The sequence below is a fragment of the Pituophis catenifer genome, unplaced genomic scaffold, assembly GCF_029215685.1.
Source record: "Pituophis catenifer annectens isolate HBS135680 unplaced genomic scaffold, rPitCat1.0.hap2 SCAF_3, whole genome shotgun sequence".
NCBI classification, from domain to species: Eukaryota; Metazoa; Chordata; class Lepidosauria; order Squamata; family Colubridae; genus Pituophis; species Pituophis catenifer.
Genome location: NW_027256883.1, coordinates 100,535,328 through 100,558,563, shown reverse-complemented (window position 1 = coordinate 100,558,563; position 23,236 = coordinate 100,535,328). Strand labels below are relative to the sequence as shown.

General features: G+C 36.0%; 1 protein-coding gene across 3 annotated transcripts in view; it reads right to left on the bottom strand.

Moving 5' to 3' along the window:
* HDAC3 (histone deacetylase 3) overlaps nt 1-20,737 on the bottom strand; it is a 187,950-nt gene extending 167,213 nt beyond the window's left edge. For all 3 annotated transcript variants that reach the window (XM_070940850.1, XM_070940852.1, XM_070940853.1), the window contains exons 1-2: nt 20,665-20,737; nt 19,440-19,522 (exon numbers count right to left, since the gene is read on the bottom strand). In XM_070940850.1, the coding sequence (XP_070796951.1) occupies nt 19,440-19,522; nt 20,665-20,719 (138 nt within the window). In that variant the 5' untranslated portion in view covers nt 20,720-20,737. The remainder of the gene's footprint in view (nt 1-19,439; nt 19,523-20,664) is intronic.
* Nucleotides 20,738-23,236: the final 2,499 nt, after the last annotated feature.

The following is a 23,236-nucleotide window of genomic DNA, read 5'->3' as shown; positions in this document are numbered from 1 at the left end:
GAGTTTAAATATACTCTGCAAACAAACTGACTATTTTGAAAAAATGAGTCCACACATACTTCACAAGACAGAAGCAACCCTAAGAAAGGCAGAATTTCTCATTACCAACGATGACTGAAACAAAGAAATTTATGTATGAACTTTATCTCCTGCTTTCCCTCTAGAATTTTAATGGAGTTTACACAATAATTGCTTTTCCAGTTTTCCCCACACCAATTCTCAACAAGTAAGCATAGGCAGTGGTGGGATTCAAATAATTTAACAACCGGTTCTTTGCCCTAATGACCATTTTAAGTATAAAAAAACGATATACCAAAAGGATTAGGGTTAGGGCGTGAATATTTTTTTACCATCCTAGAACTTTGAAGCAGATTCCTGTACTTGGTTCAGTTGGCCTCCTTTCTCGCTGAGTTCCAGATATGAAATTTTTCTTTTGTTTTGCTTTTCAAAATAAGTCACTGCTTTGTGAGTTTCTTCTATTTTCCTGGCTGGTTATTTGGGCTACATTTGATATGATGATAATCTGTACACCTTTTTTTGGATTGGAGCTGAAGTAGTAGAGCTCCCAGATTAAATTCACTAATTTGAACCTGCAATGAAATCAAAATATGTCTGCAAGAGTATTTTAAAAAGCCTCTGCCAATCAGGCAACTCAGCTTGGATAGTCAGAGGCATTTAAAAGAAAAAAACCCTTTTTTTCTTTTAAAAATCTTTGATGATCCCAGCTGAGCCATGTGATCATCAGAGGCTTTTTTGTTTATTTTTAAAAGCATTTTTTCGGCCAAAGAGGTTGAGGCAAATATGCTTTTAAAAGTAAAAAAAAAGCCTCTGATGATTGTGCGGCTCAGCTGGGCATGGGGGGGGCAGGGATTTTTGCTACCGGTTCTCCGAACCACCCGCCTCCATCGCTACTGGATCAGGCGATCCACTCTGAACCGGGAGCATTTCACCCCTGGTACAATGGTTCTGAGATGACATCTGCCATCTCCTTCAGAACTCTGGGATGTAAATATCAGATACCAGTGATTTATATTCATCAAGATCAGACAGCTGTTCTCTTATTATTTTCCTGCTTATTTTAGTTTTAATTTCTAGTCTGTCTTTTACATTTATGTTTTTCGTAAGTTGGACTATAGTTTTTTTTTGCGTGAAGACTGATGTAAAGAATGAGTTAAGCAGCTCAGTTTTCTCTCCACTGCCTGTTACTTCCTTCTCTCCTTATCTTCTCTCTTTAATGGACCAACTGTTCCCTTGACTTTTTTTTTTGTTATTTATATGTTGAAAGAAACTTTATTATCTTTTATTTTTGTTGCAAGTCTTTGTTCATTCTGAGCCTTTGCTTTCCTGACTTCATCTTTGAAGATTCTGGCTATCTGCTGATATTCTGCCTTAGTTAGGTGTCCCTCTTTCAATTTTTTGTACTTATTCTTTTCATTTATCAGTTTATCACAAAGATCTTTGTGCAACCATGTTGGTTTCTTCTGAAATTCCTTGTTTTTCTTTTTCAATGATATTATGCTGGACTGGACTTTTATGATATTTTTCAGTGTTTCCCAAGCTTCTTGAGTTGTTTTCCGCTTTAGGATTTTCATCCAAGGAACCTTTCCGAACCTCTGAGTTTGTTAAAATCAGCTCTTTTAAAATCTAAAAATGACTATCTATATATATAAACACGAAAACCACTCATGCTGTAATCACGAAATCTCCAGAACTGTAAAGCCTACAAACTTGAAATTTGCCATGTATGTTCCTCTTGGCTTCTAGTTGCTCATTAAGAAAGGATTTTTCGAAATAACCACCAGAGCATTATTATTTCCTATATTATGATTAACACACTCTGATGCTAAGAAGTTCTACTCCCCCTCCCCAACTGAAAATCTGTTCCAAATGCAAAAACACAAGCAGAGGAGAGGAGTTTCACTTTCAGTTTTACTTTCACAACAGCAACCACGGGATAGGATAGGTGAGGCTTCTGTGGGGCAAGGCTGAGGGAGAGAAAGGGATAGGTTTTGGAGGCTTCTGGGGGGCAAGACTGAGGGAGAGAAGTGGATAGGATAGGGGAGGCTTCTATCAGGCAACACTGAGGGAGAGAAGGGGATAGGATAGGGAAGGCTGCTGTGGAGCAAGACTGAGGGAGAGAAGGGGATAGGATAGGGGAGGCTTCTGTGGGGCAAAGCTGATGGAGAGAAGGGGATAGGATAGGGGAGGCTTCTGTGGAGCAAGACTGAATTATAGTTAAAAATATGAGAGAAAAACAAAAGAAGCAACTAATGGAGAAGTTAGATATTTAAATAGTGAAATATTTGTGCATCCAATTAACTCCAAGATGTATTACAGTGAAGGAAGATAATTATTATAAATTGAGAAATCAAATTGAAACAGATTTGGAAAAATGGAAAAATTTACAACTATCTTTAATGCGAAGAATAGCATTAATCAAAATGAATATGTTGCCAAGACTGTTGTTTTTTTTCCAAACAATTCCGATAAAGTTGGAGAAAAAATATTTTTCTTTTAAATGCCTCTAACAATCAGGCAACTCAGCTTGGATCGTCAGAGGCATTTAAAAGAAAAAAACCCTTTTTTTCTTTTAAATGCCTCTGACGATCCAAGCTGAGTTGCCTGATTGTTAGAGGCATTTAAAAGAAAAAAAGTCTCGACTTCCGGCGGTGACATCATCATGAACGGGTGAAGAAACGGAGGCTCCGTCTCTGATACCCAAATTTCCTCATTAATTGCTCTTTAAGGGCTTTCCCAAACTTGGAGGGATCGGGAAACAAAAGAGGAACTCGCGAAGCCCCCTGGTGTTGCGCTGTCATCAGGGAGGTCGAGCGATCAACCTCTTAAATTGTTGGAGAAGAAGTCGGCCTTATCGGCAGACAGGAGTGATGGCGCCCGCCTAGATCGAAGCAAAAAGTGGAAGCAAATCCGAGTGACTGTCAGATAGATCACCTACAATAGAGGCGGTAAACAGGGGACGCGCGATCGAATCAGAGGAAGACAAGTGAGTTACAACAGCGGCGATATAAGAGGAGAAGGAAAAAAGGGGAAACAACTACAGCACGGAAGAGAGGAACTCATAGAATGACTAAGCAAACATAAGAAAAGGACAAATAGCGCTCGAAGCGGTGTGAGTGCGGACTTTTACAGTTGAGCAAAGGGAGCAGCCTGTGGACTCTGTGGATATAGACAAGCCATTTGAACCTGGGAATTATAACTGATTCAAACCCCAAAATATCGGAAAACTGAGTGCAGAGACTGAAATACTGGACTAAGTGGTGAAATTCACAGATACAGAAGACCTGTCTGGATTTCGGACTTTGGATTTACAAATAACTTTGGACAATAAGAACTTAAGTTAAAAAAAAAAAGATTTGAAAACTGAATGCAGAGATCCGATTACTGGGAGAAGTAAAAAAAAAAAAAAGACTGAGACGGACACAGATCGCGTTTTTTTTGACTGTGAAAGAACGGATTGAGAGAGGTAAAGCAAGAAGACAATAAAGACTAAAGGAAATAAAAATTAAGTGAATTATTAATTTTGAACTGTTTAATTAGTTAATAAGTTTAATATTTAAAAGAAATATATAAGTTGATAATATTTTTATAGCTATAAATTGTATTGTGAAATTGTGGTTAGATAAGGAATTATTGTTAAAGTGAAAGGTTGATTTTTATAGAAAATAACAGATGAGTTGACTGTATGTCTGAGATAGACTGATTGAATAAGGGGGTAATTGAAAAGATTGCTAATTAGAAAATTAAGAAAATTAAACTAAAATCTTGATTGATAAGTAAATTGATTTATACTGTGAATAAGAATTAATTGCTCAATTGGGATAACTGGCAATATAATATAATATAACTATATATAAGCTGTGTGGTGTATAAGCAGTGTTTGGAGGGGAAAAGAGATACTAAGGAATAACTTAATAATTGATGTTAAGGTTGGAAAGCTTTACACGAATATTGAAAATGTCTACAACATCCACCATAACAAAGACAGGGAAAAAACCTACAACCAATACGTTAGTAATGACTCCTACCCCCTCACAACAAAAAACAATAGATAGCATGATGGGGAAAGAAAAAGAAAAAGAAAAACCGGAAATGGCACCAAATGTAATACAAGATATGTTTCAAAAGATCCAGGAAACACTGCTCCAAACACAAGAAAAAATAGCTGAAAATCAGGAAGAAATGAGAACGTTCCATGCAGAGATTAGAAATGAATTAGGAGAAGTCAAGGAAGATATCAAGACCATGAAGGATAAAATTGGGGGCATTCAAAATTCTATAGCAGAAAATGAACAGAGAATTAGGAAAACGGAAACAAAAATAGATCATGTGGAATTAAAAGTAGAAGCAATGGAACAAAAAACCCTACAACTAAATAAAGAAATGTCAGACTCCTTGGCCATGCTCGAAATGGAAAAGGCCTCATACTTCTTGCGTTTTCAAAATATTCCAGAAGAAAAAAATGAGGATTTAGAAGAGAAGATGGTGGAAATTATCGCAGGAATGATACAAAAAGAGCCAGAAGAAATAAAAGGACAATTGGAAGAAACTTACCGTGTACAAACAAATTATATAAGAAAACACAGACTGGCGAGAGAAGTCCATGTCAAATTCTTAAAAAAATCAATCCGAGATGAAGCCTATAAGAAATCTAGAGAAGAAACGGTGATCTATAATGATAAAGAAATTATAATCTTAAAACAGATACCCCGAAGAGTAAGAAATCTACGACAACAATATCAGTTTTTAACACAACTATTGATCAAATACAAGATAATGTACAGATGGCTGCCAATAGAGGGGATCTTAATTACGTGGGAAGACAAAAAATATAAAATAGACACTCTAGAAAAGGCAAGAGAATTCCATAACACACACTTTAGACTAGAAGAAGAACAGGAAACAGATAGTAAAAGTCAAGAAGAAGAACCAATACAAACAAATCAAGAAAAAGAAATAAGACAGAGGCAAGAAAGAGAACAGAGAGAAGGTGCAAAAGCTAAGGCACAGATGGAAACAAGAAACACAAAAAAACAGATACGATAGGCAATGGATGAACAGATCAAACTCTTTTCGGTAAACATTAATGGCTTAAATGCCCCAAAGAAAAGGAATCAAATTTTCACAAAATTATGAAAATTAGAAGCAGATGTGATATGTCTGCAAGAGGTACACATTCAAAAAGATTATCAAAAAAATCCTAGAAAACCCCAAATTAGGAAAACTATATTCATCTCTGGCCCAAAAAAAGAAAAAAGGAGTAGTGATTTACGTAAAAGAAAAAATACAATCTAAACTAGTTTATACCGATGAGCAAGGTAGAGTGGTGATGGTTGAACTAGAAATAGGAAAGAGGAAAATGTTAATTGTAGTGATTTATGCACCTAACCAAAAACTACAGGTTTTTTTTAAAGATCTACATATAAAACTAGCAGAATTAGAATATGACAATATTTGTGCAATAGGGGATTATAATGCAATAGTAAATGCAAATAAGGACTACAAAACTGGGGGGAAAAAACAAAAGAAAAAAGAAATACTTCCAAAAGAATTCTTTACTATGGCTGAAGAACTAAACTTGGCAGACGTATGGAGGGAAACACATGAAGAAGAGGCCCAATACACCTTTTACTCCCATCCGCATAACTCCTGGTCAAGACTGGACATGGCATGACCCCAAATATCAAAATAGAAGTAGAAAAAATTGAGATAGGCACAAACCAATGGGCAGACCACAATCCACTATTCATAAACTGGAAAGGGGAAAGAAGACGTAAGAGATGGACAATGAACCAAAGATTATGTAAAGAAAAAGAATTTAATTCGATGTTAGAAAAGGAAGTAAAAATATTTTTTCAGATAAATAAAATAGAGGAAACCTCTTTACAAAACACATGGGATACTTTAAAAGCATATATAAGGGGCCTAGTAATAGCATATACGAGGAAAAAGAATAAAGAGAAGAAAAAGCAATTAGATAATTTAGAGAAAGACCTAAAACAAATAGAACAAAAACTCCAGGAAAAGCCCCAGAACAAAACAATAAGAGAAGAATGGGAAATGATTAAGCATAAATTGAATTTGATAAATCAAATAGAACTAGCCCAAAAAATAAAAATGGCGAAACAAAATTATTTCGAACACGCAAATAAAACGGGCAGATGGCTAGCCTATAAACTGAAAAAAGAACAGAAAAAAAGAATGATATACCAATTGAAAGACGATAAAGGAGAAATTCAACATAGTAAAGAGGCCAAAAAAGAAATTATTAAGAAATTTTATGCGAATTTATATAATCAGGGGAAAATAGAGGAAGACAAGATAAAACAGTACATAGGGAAATCAGGAATGCCAAAAATCACAGAAGAACAAAGAATAACTCTCAACAGGCCAATAACCAAATTAGAATTAGATGAAGTACTGAAAAAGCAAAAAAACAATAAAACACCAGGACCCGACGGACTACCGGTAGAAATATACAAAACAATGCAAGAAGTATTGGGAGAGAATATGTTGCGATTATATAATGAAGCTATGGAGAAAGCCAAAATACCAAATTCATGAACAGAAGCCATAATAACAATCATTCCAAAAGAAGATACAGATCTCCAGTTAATACAAAACTATAGACCTATTTCATTATTGAATGCCGATTACAAAATATTTGCAGCAATCTTGGCTGAAAGGATTAAATCAGTATTAAATACATATATACACCCAGACCAAAATGGATTTCTGCCGGGACGCCAAATAAAGAACAACATGAGAATAGTACTTAATGCTCTAGAATATTATGAATCACACCCGGAGAAGCAGGCAGCGTTGGTTTTTCTTGACGCCCAAAAGGCCTTCGATAATCAAAATTGGAAATTTATGATTGAACAACTACAAAATATGCAAATTGGGGAAAAATTGGGGAAAATTATAGCAGAAATCTATACCAAACAATCAGCAAGGATAATTATGAATAATGACATAACAGACAAATTTAATATAACAAAAGGAGTCAGACAAGGCTGTCCACTTTCCCCCTTACTATATATTCTATCATTGGAAATCCTGTTGAAAAAAATTAGAGAAGACCAAGGAATTGAAGGTTTAAGGATCAATAGAGAAAAATACAAAGCTCAAGCCTTTGCTGATAACCTAGTGTTTTTGACAGAAAATCCTATGGAATCTATACCTAATTTGTTCCAAAAAATAGAAGAATTTGGAGAAGTGGCCGGACTAAAAATCAATAAAAGTAAATCGAAGCTAATTGTAAAAAACCTTACGGAAATCCAAACAAAAGAATTGACAGATAATATACAAATCCAAACAACAACAAAAATAAAATACCTAGGAATCTGGTTATCTACAAGAACATCAGCAATTAAAGAAAACAATTATGATAAATTACTAGAACAAACAAAGAAAGACTTAGAAAAATGGGAAAATTTACACATTTCATTCCTAGAAGAATTTCGGCCATCAAAATGACTATATTACCTAAATTTTTATATTTGTTTCAGGTCACCCCAATTAAAATAGATAAACCATTTTTTGAAAGGCTGAATAAAATAACATCTAAATTTATATGGCAAGGGAAAAGGCCACAAATAAAATTTAAGCTGCTTCAGGATACAAAAGATAGAGGAGGAGCTGCACTCCCTGACTGGGAGGTATATTACCAAGCAGCAGTACTATCGTAGGTCAAAGATTGGATAGAATTAAAGGATTCTAGAATTTTAACAATTGAGGGACACGAACTCCAAACTGGCTGGCACTCCTTTATGTGGGATGAGAAATACAAAACACATTCATATTTTAAAAGACACACAATAAGAAACTCATTATTACAAATTTGGCTTAAAATTAAAAAACAACATTATATGAAGATACCAAATTGGCTAGCACCGGCAGAATCAATTAGGCACCCAAATTTAACAGATAAGACAAAAATAATTAGATATAAAGATATAATTGACTATCAAGGCAAATTAAAGACAAAACAACAATTGGAGACAGATTTACACAGAGAAATAGACTGGTGGACTTATACTCAAATACAATCCAAATACAGAGAACATATAAAAACATATGAAATTTATAATCAAAAACAAGAAATAGATAAAATTATATTAGATTCAGAAAATAAATTAATTAGTAGAATTTATAAATTTCTTCTACGCTATAAATTGGAAAAAGAGACAGTCAAAGAAATGATGATTAAGTGGGCTCAAAACATCAAACACACAATACCTTTGGAAAAATGGGAAAAGTTCTGGCAGGTAAACCTAAATTTAACAAAAGCAACGGCGTACAAGGAAAACCAACTGAAAATGTTTTATCGGTGGCCTATGTCTCCAACCAGATTGGCAAAAATACAGCCTAAAAATAGCCCGATTTGTTGGAAGTGCAAAAAGGCACAAGGGACTTTCTATCATTTATGGTGGACGTGCCCGGCAGCAAAGAAATTTTGGTCTAACATCAAAAAATGGTTGGAACAAATAACAAAAACACAGATTGAAAAAGAACCAGAAACATTTCTATTAGGAATCTTTAACAAATCATACCCTAAGGATATCAAATATCTCACAATTCACATATTAACTGCTGCAAGAATAACTTACGCAAAAAATTGGAAGCAAGAAAAAATACCAAGTGAAACAGAAGTAATAGGGAAAATTTTAGAATGCGCTGAAATTGATAGGTTAACCAAAGAATTACAAGAAAGAGAAGAATCAGACTATTATAAAATATGGAATAATTGGTATAATTGGTTAAAAATCAGAAATATACAAAAAATATAGGGGAAATATTACCGATTTAAATATATATATATAATAAAAAATGTTATTAGATTAAGGAGAGGTGAAGGAATATATCATAAGTAGAATTGTAGAATGTCACTCTGAAAAAATGCTTAAGAAGAAATTACACTCTTTTTGTGTATATGTTGTATAAATGTTTGTTGTGTATATGTTACATGTCTTTTTTAATATTTATATTCAATAAAAACTACTTTTAATAAAAGAAAAAAAGTCTCTGCCGATCAGGCAACTCAGCTTGGATCATCAGAGACATTTAAAAGAAAAAAACCCTTTTTTTCTTTTAAAAATCTTTGATGATCCCAGCTGAGCCGTGTGATCATCAGAGGCTTTTTTGTTTACTTTTAAAAGCATTTTTTTTGGCCAAAGAGGTTGAGATGCTTTTATTTTAATGATTTTATGATTTAATGATTTTAAAATGCTTTTAAAAGTAAAAAAAAGTAAAAAAAAAAAAGCCTCTGATGATTGTGCGGCTCAGCTGGGCATGGGGGGTGGCAGGGATTTTTGCTACCGGTTCTCCGAACCACCCGCCTCCATCGCTACCAGATCGGGCAATCAGGTCCGAACTGGGAGCATTTCACCCCTGGATAAAGATTTGAAACAATATGGTTTTAATCTGGGGAATCAGAGCTGGATCAGATAATGACTGAGAAGGATGAAAAAATGATTAAAAGACTGTACAATTATTTGTTGCAAATTAGATTGGAAGATGAAGAAGTAAAAGAGACAATGATAACATGGGTGAAAAACTTTGGTTATGCAATAGAATTAGAGAAATGGCAACAACTATAGGAAAGGAATTATAAACTGACAATGGCAACTGCATATAAAGAAAATCTATATAAAATGTTTTACAGATGGCATATGCCACCAGAAAGAATAGCAAAAATGTTTAAGGGTAAATCAGCCAAGTGTTGGAAATGTTCGCATTTGCCGGGATCATATTATATGTGGTGGTCATGTGTAGAAGCAAAAAATTATTGGTCTAGAGTACAGACATGGTTGGAGGAAATGTTACACAAATCTATAGAATTAAAACCAGAGGGTTTTTTATTGGGTATTCTCCCAGAAAGATATAGTAAAGAAGATGTGCATTTAATTATACATATAATAACAGCAGCAAGAATTGTATTTGTGCAAAATTGGAAGACAGAAAAAATCCCGTCAAAAGGTGAAGTAATAAAAAAGATTTTAGACTGTGTGGAAATGAATAGATTAACTTTAAGAATAAAAGATAAAGAGGAATCAATGTATTTCAAGACATGGGGAAGATTTTCTGTATGGTTAGAAAAGAAATATGAACAAAAGATGATAGATAGATAAATTATTTAGATAATAGAAAGTTAAATGAGGGAGAGGAGAAAAAAGAAATAGAAACCCAGATGACACCAGAGTATATGGAAAAGGGGGATGGGAGGGGGGAAAGAAAGAAGACTATAAGGATAAATGTACAATTATGAAGATAACAGCGATAGATTGAATAAAATTGAAAAGAAAGCGAAAAGAAAGTATATATTATTAGAATACTGGAATTGCTGGGATACCAAACAAGGAATATTCCATAGCAAAGGAGAAAGAAAGGAGAAAGGAGTAGAGGATAAGAAGAGGAGAGGGAGAGAGAGGAATGGAAGAAAGGGGAAAGGAGAGGAAGAAAAGGCAGGGGACAGGAGTAGGAGAGAAGGTGAGAAAAGGGGAAAAGTGGAGAGGAGTGGGCAAAAGGAAGGGGATGTAGGAAGAGGAAGGAGAGGAGGAGGGAGAAAGCAGGAGAGAAGAGGAGGGAGGGTAGGGAAAGAAGGAGGTTTGTTGTGAAACGAGGGAAAAGAAAGTGTAGAAGAGCAACCCCAAAAGTAATTAAAATACCTTATTTTTATACTTTTTAAAAGAAAAATATGTATATGTATGACCAATTATATATAAGAGAATGTACATTTATATTATGTGTATAAGAAATAAAAATGAAAAACTTTTTTCAAAAAAAAAGGATAGGGGAGACATCTGTGGAGCAAGGCTGAGGGCGAGAAGGGGATAGGATGGGGAGGCTTCTCTGGGGCAGGACTGAGGGAGAGAAGGGGATAGGATAGGGAAGGCTTCTGTGGGAGAGAAGGGGATAGGATGGGGAGGCTGCTGTGGAGCAAGACTGAATTATAGTTAAAAATATGAGAGAAAAACAAAAGAAGCAACTAATGGAGAAGTTAGATATATATATAGAAGTTAGATGATTGGGAGAGGCTCAAAACAAGATGGAAAAGGCGGAAGCAGAACTTATAATGACACAATACAGAGCGATGGAATGGGCAGTGAGGGTCAGAGGCTTGAAAGAAAATAACCAGGAAAATCTCAGAGAGATCTTTGCAGAAACCCTTGCTCGGTTTACTGGAGAGTCTAAAGCAGAGTGTGACTGACAAATAGACAAAATTTATCGTGTTAATTCATGGATTGCCAGACAGAGACAATTACCAAGAGATATTGTGATCTACTTTGTCACAAGGAGAACAAGAAATGGAGTTTTACAAGTCTCTTATAAGAAGAAACTTAAAGTGGCAGGACAGGAGGTTTCAGTAATGAAGGAAATTCCCCCCAAAATGTTGAGATCTCGAAAGGACTATGCATTTTTAATTGATGAACTTAGAAAGCGTCAGTTACAGTACAGATGGGAAGCTCCAGCCGGATTAGTGGTGAATTATTTGGGTGAGAGACATTGCCTCAACTCAGTTTAGAAGGCAAGAGATTTTTACACTACTATATTAAAGGCTGGAAACCCACCATCTCCAGATGCCAGAAGAAGGAAAGAACCAGGAGAGGAAATTATGCAGGCACAAGCTCAAGGAGGTGTTTTGACTACGCAACAAGAATTATTGCAACTCTCAGAGGATGTTCAACTTTTGGATTTATTTGAAAAAACGGAAGACCCCCAAGGATCAAAGACAAACTCGAGCAGCAACCAAACGCAAAGAACAAGAATTAAAGCAACAAAGCCAGATAATAACCCAAGAAATTGCAACTACAAATATGGAAGCTGTGGGAGGAGCTAGACCGAAGAGGAAATTCCAGGAGGACTTCCAGTCGGTGCTCCATAAGCTTTCAGGGGCCAAGGATGGCAAATAAATTTTTGACCTGGAATGTTAATGGCCTAAATTCACCACAAAAGAGAAAGAAAATATTTCACTATTTGAAACAGTTTAAAAATGATGTAATCTGCTTGCAAGAAGCACATATTAGAACAAGTGATCAGAAATACCTAATAAATGCTAGACTGGGCAAACACTTTGTTGCATCAGCTCCTGAGAAGAAAAATGGTATAGTTATATATCTAAGAACAGATTTAATGGCTAAATTAATTGAAGCAGATCCACAAGGAAGATATATAATGATCGAATTACTAATAGAAAGGAAGAAAATACTTTTAGTGGGAGTATATGCACCCAATCAACAACAAGAGAAATTTTATAAACTTTTACATAAAAAATTAATACAAATGGATTATAAATCATGTATAATGATGGGTGATTGGAATGGAGTATTGGACACCAAAAAAGACAAAAAGACCCTTTTGCCAAATGTTCAAACACGGGCTAAATTGCCTAAATCTTTTTTTGACATGATGGATGATATGGAGCTGAGAGATATATGGCGTGAACAAAATTTTAAAGAACAGGATTTTACTTTTTTTTCTGATAGGCACCAATCAATTGATTTTATACTAATTACAAATGATTTTCTTTCCAGGGTATAGAAGACGAAGATATGTCCAAGAACTTTAACAGACCATAATTCGGTGTGGATGAAATTAAGAGTTCGGGGAGGGGTCTAGGAGATCTTGGAGACTGAATGAAAATCTATTTCGATATGAGGCAAATGTGATAGAATGTAAAAAGTTAATGAAAGAATTTTTTGTTTTAAATATGCATAAGGGTACACCTGTGGAAATGGTATGGGATGCAAGTAAAGCATATATGAGAGGAGTTTTAATAAATCTGAATAATTCTTACAGACATAGACAGGGGAAAAAACAGAGGTAATTGGAAGAGGAAATAAAAAAGAAGGAACAGGCGTTAGTGGATAAACCAGATGACAAGAATATAAAAGAAGCCATTACAATATTGCGAGGACAGTTTAATATGTTGATGTCAGATCAAGTTGCAACGAACTTGCAATATGCTAAACATAATACTTTTTGTAATGCAAATAAACCAGGCAGGTGGTTAGCATATATGTTAAGGAAAAAACAAAAATCTCAGACAATAGAAAAAATAGAGTATAAAGGTAAAGAGGTATATCAACAGAATATGATTAAAAAAGCATTTTTAGATTTTTATACGAGGTTATATGCTGGTGATAATATACAAGGTAATGATACAGAGAGATATTTGCAGAAGGAAAATATTCTTGCAATTATTGATGAACAAAGGGAAAGATTGAATGTATTAATAACTACTGAGGAAATTCTTTTGGCAATTAAACAGTTAAAAAGTGGAAAGGCTCCTGGCACAGATGGTTTGACAGCAGTGTATTATAAAAATTTTCAATTAGAAATGGTAGAGCCTCTTAAAGAGTTATTTGCTAAAATACAACGGGGAGGAGAAGTGCCACCATCCTGGAGAACAGCTTTTATTTCCCTGATTCCAAAAGAAGATCAAGATCATAGTCAACCCAAAAATTACAGACCCATATCATTGCTTAATACAGATTATAAAATCTTTGCAAAAATTTTGGCAAATAGACTAATGTCAGTTATGCAACAAGTGATTCATAAAGATCAAACTGGATTTATACAAGGGAGACAAATGAAAAGTAATGTAAGACAAATTGTTAATATACTGGAGTATTTGGGGAAGAACAACCAAGTCCCTGCAGTGCTTATGTTTCTGGATGCAGAGAACGCGTTTGATCGATTGAATTGGCAGTTTTTAGTGAAAGTAGCACAAAAGATGCAGTTGGGAGAGCCTATCAAGGCAATATATCAGAAACAGACAGCACAAATAATAGTTAATGGTAGTCTCACAGAAATGTTTCAAATTGAGAAAGGAACAAGACAGGGATGTCCCTTGTCTCCACTACTGTTTATTCTAACTTTGGAAATATTGCTGAACAAAATATGGGACTCAGATAAAATACAGGGTATTAAGATCAGGCAACATGATTATAGATTACGAGCATTTGCAGATGATTTGGTTGTAACTTTAACCCAACCAGTAAACTCAGTTACAGGTTTGATGGAGATAATTAGGCAATATGGTCAAGTGTCAGGGTTCAAAATAAATATAGGGAAAACAAAGATGATAGCTAAGAATATGAATACAAATCAAAAAGAAGAAATGGAAAGAGTAACAGGATACGAGATAGTGAAAAAGGTTAAGTACTTAGGAATTGTTATTACAACATCAAATGGGAAATTATACAAGTATAATTATGAATTGTTATGGCATAAAATACAGACAGAGATGGACAAATGGAAAAAATTACAACTGTCTTTGTTGGGAAGAATAGCAGTAGTTAAAATGAATGTTTTGCCCAAGTTTCTATTTCTTTTTCAAATGATACCAATACTTAAAAAGGATGCAAATTTGGAGGAATGGCAGAGAGGCATTAACAACTTTGTTTGGGTAGGGAAGAGACCGAGAGTTAAATTAAAAATAATGCAGGATATACGTGAAAGAGGAGGTTTGAAACTGCCCAATCTAAAATTGTACTATGAAGCAGCTGTTTTGTAAGCAATTAGTGATTGGATTAACTTAACAGATGAAAGAATACTGAACATTGAAGGGTATGATTTGCTGTATGGTTGGCATGCCTACTTAGTTTATGAGAAGAAGGTGGATAGGACTTTTAAAAGTCATATATTAAGGAATGCCCTCCTGCGTGTTTGGAAAAAATACCAATATAAATTGAATGGCAAGATACCCATGTGGGTAGTATCCAGACATGCAATAGAAAATATAAGTATAGAACAAAGACAGGATGTAATTACTTATAAAGATCTTCTGTTTACAGAAAGAAATGTACTACAGTTAAAGCCTCTGAATGTACTAAGAGAGGAAAGGGCAATTCAAACGTGGTTTCAGTATGTACAGCTGCAGAATAGATGGAAAAAAGATCAGAAAATTGGTATTATACAAAGTGAAGAAAATTTGATAAAACAAATTAGGGATCAGAGTAGAATGCATATAAAAAGGTTGTATAATATTTTGATAGAAATAGACTTGGAGACAGAGTTAATTAAAGATTGTATGATAAAATGGGCACAAAATTTTGAGGAACTAATAATGAGGGAAACATGGGAAAGGATCTGGGTAAGAAATGTAAAATTTACACAAGCTCAAAACTTGAGAGAAAATTTTTATAAAATGTTTTATGGATGACATTTGGATCCTAAAAAGTTAGCTTGTATGTATTCAAACTTACAACCTAAATGTTGGAGATGTGATTGTGTTGATGCTACCTATTTTCATGTTTGGTGGACCTGTAAAAAAGTTAAAGCATTTTGGATAAAAATATGGTGGATTATTCAAAATATTTTTTAAAAAAGGATAAAGTTTACTCCACAGTTGTTTTTGTTAGGTATAATTACAGATTGTACGGCTATAGAGACTAATTTGATTTTGAACTTAATAACTGCAGCAAGACTCTTGGTGGCGCAGTACTGGAAGAAGGAAGATTTACCTATTATTCAAGAATGGACATTAAAAGTAGTAAATTTAACAAAAATGGCGAAAATTTCAGCATATCTAAAGGACCATTCAAATGAGAAATATATGTTAGAATATGTTGGAAAAGATGGATTGATTATATTCAAGGCAAATATCGGACTAAAAAATTTCAAATAGCTTATGAATGATTAGAGAGATTTTATAAAGTACTCAAATTTAGTTTAGTAAAAGGAGAGTTAAAAGTTCAAGAGGGGGATAGGATGCTATAGATAATTAGCTTATGTTAGCTTATGATTGTCAAATGTTATACCCTGCATTTTGCTCTGGGAAGTGGGGAGGGGAGGGAGGGGAAGGGGAGGGTTGGAAGGGGAGGAGGGAGGGGGAAGGGGAAATGTCTGTAAAACTTTTAAAAACTTTTCAATTAAAAAAAAAGAAATAAAAATGAAAAACTTTTTTCAAAAAAAAAGGATAGGGGAGACATCTGTGGAGCAAGGCTGAGGGCGAGAAGGGGATAGGATGGGGAGGCTTCTCTGGGGCAAGACTGAGGAAGAAAAGGGGATAGGATGGGGAGGCTTCTCTGGGGCAGGACTGAGGGAGAGAAGGGGATAGGATAAGAGACGTTTCTGTGGGGCAAGGCTGAGAGAGAGAAGGGGAGAGGATAGGGCGATCGTAACTACTCATTAATTTTCAAGCTGTAAGTGTCGATTTATCAAGCCCGATCACATAGTTTCATAGCGAAGCACGGGTATCCAGCTAGTGTTCTATGTTTGCGTTATTCCAATATGATATGGTCACTCTCACCAAAGATTCCTGCAATTTCAACTCCTCTATCACTTATCTGTTTGTAAGAATTAAGTCCAGTATGGCCGTCCCTCGAGTTTCCTCCTCAACTTTTGGATAACAAGTTGTCAGCTAGGTTGGCTAGGAACCTATTCAACTTCTCACTTGGTGTAGAATTAGTCTTCCAATTGATGTCAGGGTAAATTGAAGTTCCCCATTACTATTGCAGTGTTTCCTACCTGTATATGTTAGTTAGTTGCAAAAAGTACATCTATTTTTTCTGCTTGGTTGGCTTGTAGTATACACCTATAGCAATATCATTCTTTTTTTTCTTTTATATTAGCCCATAAGCATTCTAGGAAGCTTCGTCTTTGGTTTTGTGTATTTCTGTAGCAATATAATCATGTTTTACATATAATGAAAATCCACCTCCTCTTTTATGGGGCCTGGGTTTTTTTAACAGTTTGTATCTTTCTGTCAGCATGTTCCAGTAGTGGGTTTCATTCCACCAAGTTTCGGTAATTGCAACTATATCATATCTACCCTCATGTACTAATAATTCAAGTTCACCCTGTTTGTTCCTCAAACTTGTGAGTTTTTGTATATTGGCATTTGAGACATTTTATGTCTAACTTTTATGTCTTCCTGGTGTTTGAGTTTGTCTTCCTTCCCATCACTTCTTCCTTATTATTTGATTTGTTTTTTGGATGTTTTTGCTTAGAATTAGGTCCTGGAGATCCTAGAGATTGGTCACCCTCCCCACTCAATTTTAGTTTAAAGCCCTCCTGATAAGTTGAGCCAGTTGTTTTCCAAAAACATTCTTCCTGGTTTTTGTTAGGTGCAGCCTATCCCTTGTCAATAGCCCATCGTGGACATAATGCAGACCATGGTCCAGGAATCCAAAGTTCTCTTGGTGACACAAACCCTTTAGTCAGTGATTTACTTCTAGAATCCTTTGTTCTTGCGGTGACCTTTCATTTTTTTACGTGCTTTTGAACTGCTAGATTGGCAGAAGCTGGGACAAGTAACGGGAGCTCACCCCGTTATGCGGCACTAGGGATTTGAACCGCTGAACTGCCGACCTTTCGGTCAACAAGCTCAGCGCTTTAGCCATTAACCTTTCATTGGCAGTTCGGATGAAAAAACTACTTGTGCACCTAAGTCCCTAACTTTCTTGACTAGCTGAATCACTCAATATTGTTTCCAGGTTCATTTTTGTGTCATTTATCCCTATGTGTAGTAATAAAAAAAGGTAGTAATCTGTTTTATTATTTTGGTTTGGTTCTCAGCCACATCTCTGATTTTTGTTCCAGGGGGACAAGATACCTTTCTAGATTGACTGTCTGGTCTACAGACGGTTGGTTCTGTTCCCTTGAGAACTGAATCTCCCAACACCAACACTTTCCTTTTTTCCTAGGGAGGTTTCGGGTATTTTTCTACTTGTCACAGAAGCACTTGCACATGCTACTGTTTTAGGGACATTTGATGATGCTTCTTTTCTAGGTGTCTGCATGTTTTCTTCCAGGGAGGGTCTATGAAATTGATTGCTCAGCTCCAGTGGGGCTGCGTCAGAGTAGGTTGGGTTGGAAAGGGGTTTTGTATTAGGTTGGTGTTTTTTTCTATGAGTTACATGTTTCCATCTGTCTTCTTCTTCTAAAGGTTTATTTACAGGGTCAATTATTTTAGAAGTTGTCATTATTATGTTCAGTTTGGGTATAATCTTCTTACGAAGTTTGGAGTTCCTTACTTTGGTTGAGTTTCAGAATGGTTAGAGTTTCCTCTAGACCCTTTACTTTTTCTTCTAGAAACTCAATTAGTTTATATTTGTACATATAAAGTCTGGGTTTCTGTGGGCATAAGTGTATACAAGTTTTGCAGATCACAATAGTATCGGTTACTTTTTCCATGAGTGGATTGAAAAAAATAGAAAATGAAAATGTAGAAGTTTTTACCACATATTTTTAAAAGGGAAAAATGTCCAATTTAGAATTTGATATTCTAACAGATCATTAAAAAATTTAGGGGACAATATCAAGTTTAAAAAATAAAATTCTAGCAGTTCATTTAAATATGTCAAATTTTTAAATTTTCAGTGTTGAGTAAGGCTTAAATGCAAGGTTTGTTCTTATCCTGCCATGGAGTGTTCTATAATTATCTCTTTCTTCCCTGCCTTCTTGTGATCCTTTCCCTCCTTGCCTTCTTGTGAGCTTAATTTATCCCTTCCGTCTCTGCTCTTTTATGTTCTACACTTGCTATTGTCTACTCTGCCTACTTATTTATCCCCTTATTCTTTGCCTTGTTGTTTTTTTTATCCTCTCTTCTTATTTGCCTTTCACCTGCCACTACTGGATAGTCAGCCCTTCCTGCTTTCCATAGTGACAATACAAAAGTCACAATTGTGGTACTTGCTTCAACACTGCCCTGCAAGTAAGAGTGGAGTTTGTGTCATGATGTCACCCTGAACATGTCATCTTTTGATATACTGTACTGTTAGTTTGCACATTTCTCTGCCAGTGAGTTTCCAAGGATGAGAGTGGATTCAAACCTATTACATAAAAGGTACCTTATGAAGATGAATCAAGAATTCCAGGAGTTCTAAACACATTTTAGACACTGCAGATCTACAGTGGGATTACAATTTATATGTTTAAGAAGCTAGATTCAAAATCACAAAACTAATGCCATAATATGCCACATAATACTGCTTTTAATTCAGAGATATATTTATTTTAACCACCCATGCCAAGAGATCGGTTAGCAGTCAATGCAATTTAATAAGTTGAACTTTCTTCCTTTCCTGTAGGGTAAACAGGTGATCAGAAACTATCCTGGCAGTTTGTATGACTGGGTAATATAACTACCTGCAGCTGTGAACTCTGGCATTTCTGCCAGAAGGTACTGAACCATCTTTTCCCGTGGGAAAGGAAGGTGGGGGTAAGATCTTCCTTAGCTGAAACTGACAGAAACAAAAGAAGTCAAGTATATCGTAATTTTGAATCTAGTAAACAATGTCATTCCAAACTATGGATTCCTGCTTTGAGATATTGTCTTCTGTGTAATAGGGTTATTAAAAGTTTTACTATACTTAAAAGCACATTATATGGTGCATACAGGCTAACATATATAAATTCCTTAAAATTAGTAATAATTATCTAAAAACAAACGTATGAAGTCCAGCACTTACAATCATCTTCTTATAGAGTCCATAATGTAGCACCAGACTGTGGGTCAATGCCAACCGATGTGGTTTCATGGGATGTCCTGCTCCTAATATGGGGGGCAAAAGAAAAGAAACACATGTAATTAACATCTCCACAGCAGAAGCACAGGAATCTACCTGATCACTACCACAAGTCCTCAAAGAATAAAGAATAATATGGAAAATAAAAGTGGGAGGCCTTTTAAAAGACTATTGATTCATTAACGGGATCTAGACATATTTATCTTGTTTTGGAAATTTCCTTAGTTTAAATAATCAAAACAAGTCCGGTGTGCAACCATATCTTTTCACAAAGTGATCATCTGTAATTTACATGTATATATCTTGGAATGGACTTGGAGTTCTGAACAACTGCAATAAACTTCATAAAGTAAAAAGCATGGGTACTTGATACAACTCTGTACAATAATAATATCAAGAATCTATGATTTTGCACATACCCTCTAACATTTCATAGATGAAGATACAGGCATTCTCACAGAACAATGCTTGAATTCTATCACATTCCATAAATACAGATATAATTATACACCACTACAAATAGTGTGCCACTATATATTAGGCTATCAGATCTGGACTGCAAAAATCCAGGTGCTCTTTGCTATCTGGGCCTAACACAAGGTCTGTTACTTTGAAACAGAAGTTGGTTGGGTCATTGATGGTGTGTGTGTGTGTGTGTGTGTGTGTGTGTGTGTAAAAGTAAGCACTGCTGTAAGAATTAAAGCAAGTTAGCTTTTGAAGAGCACAATATTCTTGTTTAAGTTCATGATGAATATGACTGTAGTAGTAATAAAGGAGCAGTTCAAATGTAATCAAGAGCACTCAGAAAGTCTCATACCGTTAGAATGGTCTCCTGCTTGAGCAGGGGTTGGACTAGATGACCTACAAGGTCCCTTTTAAATGTTTATTCTATTCTAATTCTAATTCTTATTCTATTCTATTATTCTCCTTTCTCAAAACATGCAGTAGTGTGAAATGATTCCTACAAGTGCACAGAACTTCAGTCTTTCAAATCAACAAAAAACAAAGACCGAAACAAACCCAACGCTTTTCTGATAAAGAGGGAAAACTCTTGCACATGGCTGTTAAGAAAAGTCCGCTCCTTCCCTTAACCGAGGAAAAATCAGACAGCCTTCACTCGATCAGAAAGCATTCCAAGATTTCCCAATTACCGCTGCTGCGCACGCACCGTAATGAAAATTGCCCACATCGGGATCGTAGAAATAAGCCACTGTCTTCGCCATACCCTCCACACTCGGAAGGACTCGATCACCGAATGACCTCCCGGTTGCGTCCCTCCACCCACAGGTTTACGTCACCGCGTCGCCTAGGCGACGTGCGGAAGCTCTAGCCGGAGGGAAGCAAGGCCTCTCTTTCCCTGCGCGCAGGCGCCTAGTTACTGTCTCCGTTCTGGTTTGAGGTCGGGAACAGTTGCTACGTAGCGAAGGCTACGTAGGAGTAAGGCCATGAGGAGTCACATTGCTTCTTAGTCAAATAGCAGGCTTCAGATTCGGTTCGGTTTGCTGTTTTTATTTGCTGCCGTATCTTACGGCATCGTAAAAGTTGGACGATGACTAAGCGACAGTAACGATTTTTTTTTTTTACTTTTTCTTTCCCTCGTTTCATATGGATTTTCTCAGCCCAGCTTCTAAACAATTATATTTAAATAGTTTAAATAGCGCTAATATAAAATAAAATAAAAGACTCGCTTCTACCATCGTTTTAAAATACTTTCAAAAGACATAGGTTCCATCTATAAAATACCAGATTGTGATAGAATCTTCAGCTAGACCAAAGGATTGAGAGGGGCTCGAGACGAGTCGTTTGCAGGATGCGGCGTACACCTGACTTGGAATCCTTGAAACCTTGTGCGTTGCCAAGAAAGTAATCAGTGGTAAAATATTTAACTTTTTCATCAAAAAATGGAAACAATATATCAGTAACCCTCCCAAATTAAACAAAACTTAAGCACCTTTACATAGGGCTGTTTTCCCACATCCTTAAAACAACACACATCAACTCAAATTCTACTATTATGAACTACCATTAAGCTTTTAATAATCTTAAGGACAAATGCCATTTTCATATTTATTAAAAAATTTGTTTGCAATAGTAAAAGTGAAAACAAACTAAACTCCGAAAAAGTGCAAAAGTAAGTAGTAAGATAAAAAGAAAAGAAATAGGTAGAGTGACTTCCAATCTTTATTACAAATTTGATAACTCTTCATCTTCTAAGGCTACAAACAAATATCTAGTTACAAACAAATATTTAATTTTTCACACACATTCTCTATTTTGGGTTTCTTTTTGTAAAATAAATGATAATAGTGCATGGGTGTCCAATTTGCAGCATCATGTGACATATCGCAATGTTTTTCCCCTTTGCGGAGGTGGGGTGGGTGTTGCCTGCACATAATTCATCCAGTCCGCAGGCCATCAGTTTGAAACCCCTGATATAGTTAATATGTGTTGGAAAAAAATCTCCTTGGTTCAGTTCCAAGTGGGGAAAAAGACACTGGAAACATGGAAACTAGAAATATGGTTTATTTATTTATTTATTATTTTTCTTTCTTTCTTTCCTTCCTTCCTTCCTTCCTTCCTTCCTTCCTTCCTTCCTTCCTTCCTTCCTTCCTTCCTTCCTTCTTTCTTTCTTTCTTTCTTTCTTTCTTTCTTTCCAAAAATTTATATGCCGCCCTTCTCCCTAAGGACTCAGGGCGGCGAACACAGGTTAAAACATACAATAATAAAAGGTAACGTAATTAAAACCCAGTTAAAACAACGACAAAATAATAAAACCCAAGGATCAGGGTCAACCCATTTGTTGAAACAGCCAAGTTTTTAAGTCCCGACGGAAGGAGTGGAGATCAGGCGCTGTCCGAAGCTCGGTGGGTAACTCATTCCAGAGGACAGGAGCGCCTACAGAGAAAGCTCTACCCCTGGACGTCACTAGCCGACATTGTCTGGCCGACGGTACCCTGAGGAGGGCAGCCCTGTGTGAGTGGACAGGACGATGGGAGGCGGTAGGAGATGGTCCTCCAGGAGTAGGGTGTTATATAAATCCAAAAATAAAATAAATAAATAAAAATACCCTGGACCTAAGCCATGATGGACAGGATCACATGGCTTGAATTCCTGAGCAGAATAAGGGCAAAGATGATGAGAGTGCATTGGTTTTATGCCCTCTGGGCCCCACCCTAGAGTTTCCTGTTCCTATGTAAGAAATACATTCTGATTGGTGGTCAGACTTCCAGGGGGTGGGAGTCTTAGCTAACTTTGTAGGTTGTCTGTCTCCCAGGCTTGGTTGAGCCTTGCTGGGGGCTGATGTGATCGCCCAGGTGCCATATAGTGAGTTCTGTTGCTAGATGGGTAGAGGGCTAGTCCCATCTTTATTATGTAGAATGGACTGGCTCAGACCTTAATGGCCCATTAACAAAGGTGTGGTGGGGGACTGAATTTCTGCCTCCCTTTTTGGGGAAATATTCTGCCCTTTTAATATTTCCCAAAATATCTCATTTTCCTAGGAGAGGGGTGGGTGCTAACTTCCTACAAATGTCATGTGTTGTTGCTCATCTGAGGTACATTTACCTACTTCTAATAGCAATAGCACTTAGACTTACATATTGCCCCATAGTGCTTTACAGCATTTTCTGGGCAATTTACATAGTCAGCATATTGTCCCCAACAATCTGGGTCCTCATTTTACCAACTTCGGAAGGATAGAAGGCTTCAATCAACCATGAGCCCTGCAGGATTGAACTTTA